General features: G+C 43.6%; 1 protein-coding gene across 20 annotated transcripts in view; it reads right to left on the reverse strand.

Moving 5' to 3' along the window:
* Gpld1 (glycosylphosphatidylinositol specific phospholipase D1) overlaps positions 1 to 13,474 on the reverse strand; it is a 47,825-nt gene that overhangs the window by 33,987 nt on the left and 364 nt on the right. For 2 of the 20 annotated variants that reach the window (XR_005495254.2, XM_008771635.4), the window contains exons 1-4: positions 11,140 to 11,861; positions 8,944 to 9,234; positions 8,223 to 8,549; positions 3,889 to 3,944 (exon numbers count right to left, since the gene is read on the reverse strand). Coding sequence is in view for 17 of the 20 variants with exons in the window: in XM_008771635.4 (XP_008769857.1) it covers positions 3,889 to 3,944; positions 8,223 to 8,319 (153 nt within the window). In the remaining 3 variants the exon portion in view is untranslated. Of the gene's footprint in view, positions 1 to 3,888; positions 3,945 to 8,222; positions 8,550 to 8,691; positions 9,235 to 11,139; positions 11,947 to 13,226; positions 13,396 to 13,474 lie in introns of those variants that run through there. The other 18 variants (XM_063276192.1, XM_008771631.4, XM_063276190.1 and 15 more) reach the window with 13 other exon arrangements.

Below are 13,474 nucleotides of genomic sequence, written 5' to 3' on the forward strand. Positions count from 1 at the left end.
GTGGATAACAGGCTTTTTCTCTAGAATGGTCTCTGCTGAACTTGCTGACTCTGTTCTTTGTTGACCCAAATGTGTGTGTCTAGCTCAGACCACAGGCTGGGAAACAGAAACTGAGTCTCTAGAGCACTTGACACCACCCTACCTCTGCCACAGAGCCCTTCTGCTTCTCCTACTAGCTTGGGAGCCTGAGAGTTCTCTGCAGCAGGATGTGGGGCTCCTGGTGGGGCACCAGCAAACATCTGCTGCAGGCAGAGCATGAACATCAAGTTCACTGGGAGCAGGGCTGAGGTTATAAGGGCTGGAACTGGTAGTCAAGATGGATTTGTTTTTTTCCAGAGCAAGACTGCATTAAGTCTGTTGAATCTGCAGCTAGCTAGCCACCATGGCAGTGGCTGTGACAACAGGCACGCAGACGTGAAGTTTTCAGTACTGTTGTGAGTGATGTTCCTGGAAGCCTTTCTAGACATTTCTAGATACAGCTGGAACTCCTCCTTGGGCTCTTAGTGTGACAACCACTTCTCTAGCTTCTGGCCATTAGTTCCTCTGCATAAGCTAGCTCCAGGGCTTCTGTTGAGATTTGGTCTTTTGCTATGTATTGTAATACTAAATACTGGCCCCCAAGGCCTGGTTGCCCCCAAGGACAAGAAAATCTGCACATAGACCCAAATGATGCTATGTGACCTTGCTCCCCAAGTTATCCCTGATTGGTGAATAAAGATGTCTATATCGGGCAGTATTGAGATAGGAGGGGTTTGGGGGTTTCCGGGCTTGGGGTCTGAGGAGAACTATGAGGGGAAAGAGAAGATGAAGAGAAGGAAGACACCATAGGTTAGGTGAGCCATGAAAGTATGGCCACAAGGGCTGGTCAATTGAAGTTAAGAGCAGCCCTGATGGAACATAGCCAATTATAATTTGGGGTTAATGATGGGAAAACAAATTCTAATAGCTTAGAGGGTAGAAATCTGCCCAGCTCTAGTGCTGATTAAGGCTCATTATAGTAATAAAAGTTGTACATCTTTTATCCTGGAACTGAATGAATGAAGGCAGGGTAGAAACCCTGGCTGAGATTAAATAATTTATCCAACAGCTTCTGTGATCTGCAGAAAGACAGCGATGGATACAGTCCACAGTCAAGTTTGGTGGTGCAATTCTTTTCTTTTTTAAAAAAATATGTACTATTATTATTATCCATGTGTGATGTGCAATATGTGTGTATACTCTGTGGGTAAATGTGTGCTACAGCACATGCTGGGGGCAGAGGGAAGCTTTCAGGAGCCATTCCCTCTATCCTTATGGGTTCTGCAGCTTGAACTCGGGTTCTCAGCCTTGGTAGAGAGGGTCTTTACTCACTGAGACATATCGCCAGCCAGCGAGTTGGACTTCTGTCACTTAAAAAATCATCAATATCAAGCTTGAGGCAGTTCAGTGGTCAAGAGCACTTGTTGCTATTCTAAAGAACCAGAGCTCAATTCCCAACCCACATGAGGGAGTTCAGAATAGCCTATAACTCCAACTCCAGGAGATCTGACACCCTCTATGGCCTCCACAGCCACATGCTCCTGCATGGTACACACACACACACACACACACACACACACACACACACACTAAAAAAATAAGTAAATAACCCTTAGCAACCTCCATTTTAGGAACTGGATGTATGTTAAGCCTTTCTTTCATATCAAGAGAAAGGGGATTATTATAATAAAACATTATTAGATGTAGGCAATTAACAGATGAGGTAATAGAAATGTTTTTACCCTCTTGAAATATATTGTACCTTATTAATAAATTAATAATAAAAGGCCAACTTAAGCCTAGAGAAAATCACCCTTTTGTGAGACAGGGTTTTTCATAGTTTAAATTGGTTTTGAGACTAGCATACAGGCTGGAGAGATGGCTCAGCCGTTAAAGGCTAGGCTCACAACCAAAAATATAAGAGATTAGCATATAGTAAAGAAAGACCAGGGGGTTGGGGATTTAGCTCAGTGGTAGAGCGCTTGCCTAGCAAGCACAAGGTCCTGGGTTCGGTCCCCAGCTCCGGGGAAAAAAAAAGGCAAAAAAAAAAAAAAAAAAAAAAAAAAAGACCTTTATCTGATCCTTCTGCCTCGGCCCAAATGTGCTTATCTACAAAACTGGCAAGGGTGAAAAGGAATATGAAGCAAACTATGAAAGCAAAAACTATCAAATCTGAATATTTATCAAGATTTTTTCAGTAAAATACAAGAGTAATTAAGCTATTTGCCTTTTGTGCACTGTGAAACACACATGCATGAATATGGGCTTTGTCCCTGTCCTCCTGGCTCACATCTGCCCCCAAAAGTGGAAGGCAAGCCCTGGCACAGCCCTGCTCCAGGCAGGTCCCAGAAATCTAACTTCAGAGGAGGGACCATTTTGTCCCGAGTCAGGAATGCTTGCTTTACCTTTGTCTGATAGGGAAGGACAGTTGAGCAACCATCTCTCACTGGGCTTCCCCACCCAGGCCAGGAATTTTAAATCACATAATGACGCGCCATAGAATTCCAGAGGACAAAGCTACCGGTTAGGGACAGCTGGGCACCAGGAAGCTGCAAACAACTCACCTGCGTCAGAGAGATGACATACATCTCCCAAAGACAGATAAATAAATGCAATGTTAAAAATAAATTATTTAAGGAGCCCATTGAGGAACCCGGAGCCCAATTCAATGAGGAGGAAATGCTTGTGCTCACAACCTTTCCAGAACTTGCTTAATGCCTGTCTGTCATCTGCCCTTCCTTTTACATTTAGCTATTTGCATTTTCCAAAGTGAGACTGTGTTAAGTCTGTTGACTCTGCAGTACACAAGGATAGGTGTATACTAATGTGTCTATGTGCCCAGCAGTAATAGTGCATGTGTACCATGGTCCCTGTGCAAAGGTCAGAGGGCAACATTTAGAAGTAGGTTTTTTCCCTTCTACTGTCTGGGTTCCAGGGATGACTCAGGTTGGTAGGCTCAGCAGCAAGTATCTTTACCATCAAACCAATGGGCTGAGTCAGTTCTGACGTCACAAAAGACTGCCAACTACTGCTACCAATGTCAGTTTTTAAGACTCATCAATACCACACAACGTTATATATCAGATAAATATTAGTAGAATAGTATTAGTAGCAGCAACAGCAGCAGTAGACATATACTACTAGAAACAATGCATAAGAACATAATGGGTTAAAGTGATGTAAGGATGATCAGGTGGCCCATCATATAGTCCTACAGTGGGGAGGAGACACAGAAACAGCACATTCCTCATAAAGTTCCTAAGTTCAAGCTGAGGCTAGAACTCTAATCTACTACATGCATAGCACTAGCTTCAGTTTCCAACAATATACTACACACATACACACACACACACACACACACACACACACACACACAGAGAGAGAGAGAGAATCCCTGCTCCTCCTGATGACAAAGGTGTGTACAACAAAGAGCTATAAAATACTAGAAAATAAGTGATTTCTCTTGAGCACAACCTCTCTTTATAAGAACAACAACAAAAATATCAGTTACAAAATATTTCAAAGGCCAGAGATGCAGCTCACTGGTAAAGTTATTGCCTAGAAAATGCACAATGCCCTGGGTTCTACAAATATCACAAAAAGCAAAGAAAGAACAAGTTTTCAAATTATAAATTATATTATTTAAATATTTGAGTTCTAAAATATTTTAAATTTACATGGACAGATGTATATTTGTATACATACACATATAATGTCTGAGTCGCACTGGACACATGCATGTATAACCACAACATTAGGTTTATAAAGATATAAGTACAACTCTTAGGATTAACTTAAGGATCTGTCTAGACTTTTGTTTGACACCCACAGAGGAAAATGTAAATACAATCAAGAAATCCAGCTGCCTACCTCTTTGTAGTTAATGCGTCCATCTTGAAGCTGAAGGAACTGCAGAGCCCTGTGTCCTGAAAGAAATGGATTCCATATGAGCTAAGTACAACTCCAGAATTTACCAGAGACCATGTTTTAAAAGACTTCTGTTTAACATGTATGTATGTGTCTGTGTATATGTACGGGTATATGTGTGTTTGCAGTTAATCCGTAGAGGCCAGACGAGACCAGAGGATTCTTGGGAACTGGAGTTATGCACAGTTGTGAGCCACCCAACATAAGTGCTTAGAAATGAACTTGGTTCCTCTGTGAGAACATGAAGCCTTTTTACCTGCTGAACCATCTCTCTACCCTGTAGAGATCTTTTTAAAAAATAAAATAAAATAAAATAAACAAAAAACCCAACTTTTTTTTTAGTTTCAAACTATGGAGAGAACAAGATAAAAAGTAAGATTACACTCACTTGAGGTTTTGTGGTGTGTGTGTGTGTGTGTGTGGCACAGGGTCTCTCTGTGTAGCCCTGGCAGGCATGGATGTTTGTAGACCAGGCTGGTCTTGAACTCCCAGAGATCCTCCTGCCTCCTCTCAAGTATTAGGATATAAAGACATATTTCATCATGTCCAGCTTAGGCATGATTTTAAATATTTATGTTATTAGAATACAAATCAAATTTGTATGGCGATTTAAATTTTCTGCTTAACTAACCATGACCTTGGGCAAGTTACCTAACACTGTAGACCTCAGTTTCCCTCCTCTGTGAAATGAAAGCAAAATGCTACCTTACAGGTTGGCTGAAAGAACTTCAGAAAGCAAATACTGAGCGAGGACACATGGGCAGTCAGTCATGTGGGGAACTTGGGAAACAGAAACTGTCATGGTATCTGCCTCACAGCTGGGTAGATAAACCTAAGCACATACAAAAAAAAAGGCCCAAAAGCACGGCTGACCAATGGTCCCCAAGTGTGTTTCATCATTGAAATACTTTGGAAGGATTATCTCAGAAAGCTGTGTACTCCACCCCCACACAATCTCAGCATAAGTGGGAGGGTTGACACTCCTTGGAACTCACACTGAGCAGCAACACCTATTTCTATTGTGAACCAGGTTCCTTTTTATAAGATTTGATTTAAAGTGTATGGGGGTTCTGCCTACATACATGTCTATGAAGCCCATGCATTCAGTGTCTTCAGAGGCCAGAAGAGTAGCTTCAGAGACAGTAACCAGCTGTCATGTGCTCAGAATCAAACCCAGATCCTCCGGGAGAGCAATTGGTTCTCTTAACTTCTAAAACATCTCTCTAGCCTTGAGTCACAGTATTTTTTAAATCAAAAAAGCCACTCCTCTACTGTATACATTGATGCCCTAATAATATAGTCACGAAACTTACAAATCATCCAGATTTGGGGTCCCACTGTTTTCCTAACACAAACCACTGAACGAAAACAATTCTAAAAATGGTTTGACCTAAGTACCAATCTTCCACTCAGGCCTCACATAAGAAATCAAAAAACAAAGGAGCGATGTCATCTAAGTTATTAGTGAATAGAAGGTGGAATTTCAGTTGCCTTTCATATGAAAATCTTAGAATTTGTGCAGATTCTATTTCATGTATATAAACATAGGTTTAAAAAACAAAACAAAAAAAAAAAAACAAAAAAAAAGGTTTCACTCTGTCACCTAAGCTGGCCTGGAACTCACAGTTCTCCTCCTGCTTCTTTCTGTCTTCCCATTGCTGGGACAATTCGTATAAGTCACACCCTGATTAGAGATTTGAAAATGTCCATTAGGACTTACTATCCATCAGGATCTAACACAGAAACTCTAAGAATTTTTGTTCTACTCCCAGGATTTTTTTTTTTTTTTTTTGGTTCTTTTTTTCGGAGCTGGGGACCGAACCCAGGGCCTTGTGCTTCCTAGGTAAGCGCTCTACCACTGAGCTAAATCCCCAGCCCCTACTCCCAGGATTTAAAAAAAAAGAAAAAAAATATTTTCATTTTCATGTGTTCTCGTTGGGCTTCTGTCATTTTAGCTTAGAGTTAGAAGATCCTGAAGAATTCATCACACTGCCCTCCCTCCAGCTTAGTGGAGCACACAGGTGCCATGGGTTCCTCAGAACTACACGTCTCGTCTCGTTTACAGCAGGGCAACAGTCGAGGTCTGTGTCCCTTTCCCTTTGTTCCCTGACTCTCTTTCAGTAGTAAATGTTTGACTCACTGTCAGGACACAGCATTCTGGGCCAGACCACCCACCAGGGAGCCTTAAGCAGTGGATTCATTCCTCCTCTGCAGACTGGAAGACCTGGGCCAGAACCAAGGCCCTTTGTATCTTTTTACACTGGAAACTGTGATCTTAGGACCCCTGCCTGCCAGGGCTCAGAGTCTACTCTACTTTACGCTGGTAACGTTTCCTATTGTGTCTGTAACCGTGTCCCTCTCTGTAACCCATAGAGGTGGCTTAGCTATAAAACAGTATCGTCTTTATTGAAATAAAAGAAAACCAAGAATATTAAATATACCCAAAATTAATCTTAAAATCACTGAAGAATGTGCTCTTATTTTGATTGTATTAGGAACTGCTTTACATTCTTCACACATAAAAATAATCACAAATATATTTCATAAGAACCAAATCCCTTTGTTAGAAGAAACCTACCATGTATGCTTAAGATGGTAACTATGAAAAGTAATAAGTACTTTAATTAGCTTATCAACATATCACATCACAGACCTTAATTTTTACAGTTTATTTTTGTCAGTTAGACCTTAACTAGAAAAAGTAAATTTAAAAAGTCTTCCCCCCCCCTCCACATATCTATATCCACTATGTCCTGGTTTGATTAAAAACCATGACCAAAAGCAACTTAGGAAGGAAAGATTTTATTGGCTTACACATCCCAATCTCAGTCCCTCATTGAGGGAAGTCAAGGCAGAAACTCAAAGCAGGAACCTGGAGGCAGGAACTGAGGCAGAGGCCATGGAGGAGCACTGCTTACTGGCTGGCTCACTCGTGCTTGCTCAGCCTGCTTTCTTATGCATCCAGACATCTCCTGCTCACAGTGGACTGAACTCTCCATCCATCAGAAGTTAAGGAAATGCCCCCACAGACTTGTCTACAGGCTCAGCTGATGGAGCCGCTTCCTCAGTTGAGATTCCCTCTTCCCAGATTTGTCTACTGGACAAAAACTAACCAGCACAATCAAGATAACTCTGCCACTGCCCTCAAGGTCAGACATATTGGAGTGTGTGGCCTCCTCAGAACGCCCATGATGCTAAGATGGATTCCTGTAATCGTAACAACCACTCAGACTTACCTCCCCGAAGCCAAGCATCCTAAGGCCAATAGGTACCACTTAACCCGTGGGAAACAATTTAGGTCAGTGATGGAAATTAAGGTGATCTTAAAGCTCAAATGATGTGTCATACCCATAAGAGCCACTAACATCCACTCAGGGACTCACTCCCATGGCCGCACATGGCCTTTTACATCTACCTAGAAATGTCTATCCTTGGAAGTATAAAAGCAACAAGACCAATCTCACACTCCTGCCGCAGGCATCCACCTTCCTTCTCTTAGTTCTGGGATTTTCTTCCATTCCTCACTATCCCCTGTGAGGAACACCCAATGGCCTCACATAAAAGAACATAAGGGCCTCAGCCCTCTTACCAACCTATCCCCCCATGGAGCCCACCTACCATTTCCTAGCCCTGGACATTTCTAATCTTCCTCTCTCCTCTCCACTGTCAGGCCACTTCCCAAAGGAGGAGGAATCGTGCCGACATGTGGGATAGACTTTCAATCTCTTTCTTAAGCTTATTGATGGATTCTTGTTCTTTTAATAACACAAAGAGGGATGGCGAGATGGCTCAGCGATTAAGGGCACATAGTGCTCTTGACAGAGACATAATTTGATCATAAGTACCCACATTGGGTCGCTCATACTCGCCTGTAACTTTAGCTCCGGGGGCATCTGATGCCTCTGACTTTCAAGGGCACCTGCACTCATGTGCATACACTTACACACACACCAAATAGTAATAATAATAATAACAACAACAATAATCTTTAAAAACTAACACACGAAGGGCCAGGAATGGGTGCCAAACTTACATAATCTCAGCACTCAGGAGAGAGAGGTTGAAAGATCACCTCAACTTTGAGGCCAGTCCATTCTACACAGTGACCTCCAAGGCATCCAGAATTATATCAGGAGATCCTGTATGTAAACAGACAGACAGACACACACACAGAGACACACACAGAGACACACACACAGACACACACACAGACACACACAGACACACACACACACACACACACACACACACACACACACACAGAGCCCAGTACTTACCTATTTCTACATGTGTTGAGAGACCACAAGATGAACTTCTAGAGCAGAAAAAAAGCAGCAGGAGCAGCAGGCCAGACCACAGCCTGCCTACAGACATGTTGTCATTCCTCCTCAGCTGCTCTGCTAATGTGGGGTCAGCGTAAGCTGTAGCCAGACTATGACTCCAAAATCCAGGCAGAGACTCGGTGTGTTCCCTCTACACAGGTCACTGACACAGGAAACCAAGCCCAGTCTCGTTTCAAAATAATGCTGTTTTCCTATGAAGTCAATGAAGTCAACGGATCACCCACTGTTTAGCTTTTCCAGAACAGCAAACAAACTGTCCACCTGGGAAGGGCGAGAAAGCAATCTGCTGGAATCTACAAGTCTTTGGCTGGAGGCACTTTATTACCCACCCACCCAGATTTCCCGCTAACAGGCAATTGGCTTGGCAATTGCCTTCAACTTGCTTTCCAAACGAGGCACTCACCTGTGCCAGCTGACAGTCACTCTGATTCTACCTCCCTGTCCACGAGCAGCATCTCCGATATACTTTCCTCACACTTTTATCAGAGTTTCCTCATCCTCCCAAGCCCCAAGTGCATGCTGGGAAAGCCTTTATGGTGATCACCTAGAACCGGCTTCTCTTTTCGTTATTTGGCAACAGATACTGACAGGTCAGCATGTTACACAAGCCCAGCCACTCCTGGTCTTCTACTCCGGCTCTTCCAACAGGACTTACCCGAGATGTGTTGCAAGGAAGGATTCCTGCAGCCCAAAGATACAGACTGCACCTGAAAGGTGGAGGCAGGAAGCAGATTTAAGGCGAAGAGACAAGGGTCTGGAAAATACCCGGGCTCAGAATAGACTCATCATGAGGTAGCCAATCAGAAACAGGCAGTCCAAGGAAGACAATCCAGGTCATTCGTGGACATAAATGACGGTGATCTTAACACCCAAATGATGCACTGTCAGTGCTCAAAGCAGCAGGGTGCTCCCACAAGACTGTGAAGAAACAGTATTCATCCTTGGGCTAGGCAAGGGGAAGGGATGAATGAACAAAAGACGGGATAATTTGAGCCGGCTGTCTGCCAGGCAGCAGTTGGTTATGTAATCTTCACTCAGCCCCATTCAAACCCGAAGACATGGTTTCTGGAGTTCTCTCACCTAGGGACACTGGTCCTGACTGCCTCTAACTGCCTTTAAGCCACAGGCTACAAGTTTTTGTTGTTGTTGTTGTTGGTGGTGGTGGTGGTGGTGGTGGTGGTGGTGGTGGTGGTTGGTTGGTTTTTTGGTTATTTAATTAGATAGCTGGGCGTTTATAAACTTACATTACTTTGCTTGCTTTTGGGTTTTTGTCAATGGGATCTCATGTGTGCCAGAAAAGCTCTGACCGTATTGTAGAGCCAAGGATACCCTTAAATTCCAAATTCTCCTGCTTGCACCTCACAGTGTTGGGACTGTAGGTGTGAACCCAGCATACTTGACCAGACTAACTTTTTCTAAGTGAGGAAATTCACATATAAATCTTGAATTTTAGCTCCCTATACAGAGCAAAAAAGAACCTCCAAAGAACTGACTTCCTGACCCTACATCCTCCTGTGACATGACACTCAACTGAAGTGGGGAGCCAGCTGTCCCTTGGAGGAATATGCTCTCCTCTGTGTCCTCTTGCCCTAGCCACTCACACAGTCTGTGGCCCACCTCTCACTCTGAGCTGCCTAAAGTCTGCAATAAGATGATAGTGGTGATAAATTAGGAAGGACATTGGTAAACCTAAGAGCACCCAAGAGTAGCCAGTCAATAACAGGAAATTGTGTGAGATGCCTTACTTGTTAAATCACAAGCATGCAAACCGAGTTCCCATCCTTGCCAACATTTAAAAGCCAGGCACAATAGCATGCACCTGTAACTCCAGGGCTGGGGAGAACCAGGCAAGCAGTTCCTGGAGTTCATTGGCCAGCCAGCCTAACCAAATCAGTGAGCTCCAGGTTTGATGAAAGACCATCCTGGAAACAAGATGGAGGAAAGCTATTGAGAAAGATCCTGACCTCTACATATGTGTGTGCCTACCTGCCTATGACAATATTCTTTCCTACTGATGCCCCCTCGATAATGCAGGCCTTTGTTATAAAGAAAGTGTGATTCCATCATCTGGAGACTTTCTGAAAAGCAGGTATGCAGGCATCCCAGGAGCCGGTGAGAATGTGTACTTCATTTGCATAGCCTCAGTCTCAGAGACCTTGTGTAGGTTAGTAAAACACACTGCTGCTTCTCTGTGATTCAGAGGTAATAATAGTTTCCACCTTCTGGGTCATTGTGGATATCACATGAGTCAACATACAATGCACTTTAAATGGAGATTAGTATAGCATCAGTACAATACACCGTCACAACGATCATTCAGAAGAAAACTCCCCACCCAAAAGATTCACCATGAACTTCTATTATCTCCCTTGTTGGTTTTCGTTTAGTCTGGGTTTTGTGGCACAGGGGATTGGATCCAGGGCTTCGTTAATTTTAGACAACTGTTCTAATACTGAGTTATATATCCCAAACCCATTTATGGAGCTATTTCCTTTTAGTAAAATGATTTTGCTTTCAGGTTAGCCGGTATAAGATTATTTCTAAAAATCTAGATATGGATATAAAGCAAAACCTGGATGAAGCCATTGAAATGAAAACAAGTCTCCATATGCAGAAAAATGATGAAATACAATAGTTTTGTATAAAGTCGCATGTCCTCACACCACCTATGTAGCTGATTTATGCCTTGATTTATTCGTGTGTGTGTGTGTGTGTGTGTGTGTGTGTGTGTGTGTGTGTGTGAATGCAGACACACATGTGGAGGGTGGAGGTGAGAGGACAAGTTTCAGGACGCACACACACAGAGAGAGAGAGAGAGAGAGAGAGAGAGAGAGAGAGAGAGAGAGAGGACCTTCTTGAGGGCAGGGTCTCTCCTCATGTTTCTGCTCCTCAGAGTACTCCAGGTTAACTGGTGCTTCGGGGCGATCCGTCCATCTTCACCTCCTACCTTGCCATAGGAGTGGCAGAATTATAGGTATGGCCACTGCATCCACCTTTTTACATGGGTTCTGCAGATTGAACTCAGGTCATTAGGCTGGTAAGGCAAGCACTCTCACCCACTGGGCCATCTTCCCAGCCCTTACCTTGAATTCTCTATCTCTATGTCTCTACATCTCTGTTCTGGGAATGCAGGCCTGAGCCCCCCCAAGCACAGCTTTAAGTATAATTTTAGTGTTCAAAATAAAGCAACTCATTTCTCTGGTTTTCTCTGTCACTGTCTTATAGGACATGACAACAGCTGGGGAAGAGGGTGTATGAATCCAGAGAGTGGGGCTTCAGGGAGAATAATAGCTCACCAGGTAAAGGCACTTGCTACCAAGCCTGATGACTTAAGGCCAATCCCAGGGACCCACTGGTAGAAGGGAAAAAAATCAATTCTGGCAACCTTCCCCTTCTTCGCATAAATAAATTCGTTTTAGGAGCCAGGAACTGGAAACTAATGGTACCCAGGAACACAAGGAGAAAAGAAAAAGCTCCAGTCTCCCCGTGCATTTCTCCTATGGGTCCCAGTGAGCATACCCATCCAAGGTCTGGGAGTCGTCGGAGAAGTAAAGAGGCTGGAGGGCTTGCTGGGAAGAAAGAGTCAGTGTAGGACGTTTCAAGTGCCACTTAATGAACTTCTCAGACTATAGGGACGGGTGCCTTGGTGAGCTCCTTCCTTCAACAAGTAAGTAAATAAATTATTTTTACTTCTGATCTACACCGTGGACACACTGAGTTCAAGGACAGCCTGGGCTACACACCACAGTGCATTTGATATTGGCTTCTGTTTTTCTTTTATTCCTGTTGGTTTTTTTTTTTTTTTAAGTTGAATCTCCCAACTTAAAAAAGACAGAAATAAAATAAAAAGAGAGGAAGGAGGAAAAGGGAGAGGGAAAGAGACGATGAATTCTAGATTGTATTCTGAATACACAGCTGATTTCAAGTTTGTGGTCTACAGCGACTAAGACATGACCTGAAGGAATGCCCAGAGAAGATAGAATGGTCTGTCAGCAGAGCGCCCCCTACAGGCAGCAGGCATCAAGGCCAGCTTGCGAGAGCCAGGAAAGCCACCGGAGGCCCTTAGTATCTTGACCCCTTCTCTAATTCCCTCAATAAAATACAGGACAAAGCAGTAAACACACGCAGCACACACGTGCGCACACCAAACCGCACATACAATTAAATCCTGCTGCTGAGACTTCTTCGCCAGATGTGACTGGCACAAAACTGGGAGGCTCTGACTCAGCGGAATACAAAACCAACAATTAAAAGTGCATCAGAGGCATTTTGCAAATACAATATTCTAACTGGGGCACGTAGTGCTTGCCTGTAATCCCAGAACTCTAGGAAGGAAGACTGGGAGATGTAGGTCATCCTAAACTACATAGTAACATATTTCCTCAATAATAACAATAGTAGTAGTAGTAGTAGTAGTAGTAGTAGTAGTAGTAGTAGTAGTAGCAGCAGCAGCAGCAGCAGCAGCAGCAGCATTTGACTCCACATATTCTGAGCACAAACCTGCTATTTCTTTTATTCAAATAAAAACTCGGGGTTTCTTTCTGCTGCAGAGTTTGGGGCCCAGATGTAACAGGAGGATGGAGAACGTAACAACGGTGCTTTGTTCAATCCTCACACCCCTGTTGACTTCTTTAAAACAAGGTTTCAGTATATACCTTTGGTTGGCCTTGAACTCACAGAGAGCCTCCTACCTCTGACTTCCAAGTGCTGCTATTAAAGGCATGGACCGCAACACTGGCCTTATTACTTCTATTTTGATTGTTTCCAGTTACCAATTGGCCAGACTTCTGCTTTGTTAGTTGCTTGATGTTCAGCAGTTAGGTCATGAAGCAAAGGCCAGTGTTTTGGAAGCACCCTGCTCAGGACCAACAGAGGAAACACACTGAAAGCATGCAAGAGGAATCCCTGAGCCTCACTTTGACCCCATTGAACGGTTACCCCAAATCCCAGTGCTCAGGAACGCTGTGCTCCAAATTCATGAAGAGAATACGCAGAAAAGCATGCAAGAAACAGATTACTGAGCCACACTTCGCTCCTCACTGAACAGTGACTCCCAATCCCAATGCTCAGTAGCTGCAGCATCTGATTTTGGTCCTGGTGCCATCTCCAGAACGAGTGCAGATTGCCAGGGCTGGGGAACTGGGGAACAGAAAGTGCTCCTGTCACAGTTAAGGTCTAAGAAATGA

The sequence above is a fragment of the Rattus norvegicus genome, chromosome 17 (assembly GCF_036323735.1).
Source record: "Rattus norvegicus strain BN/NHsdMcwi chromosome 17, GRCr8, whole genome shotgun sequence".
Taxonomy (NCBI): domain Eukaryota; kingdom Metazoa; phylum Chordata; class Mammalia; order Rodentia; family Muridae; genus Rattus; species Rattus norvegicus.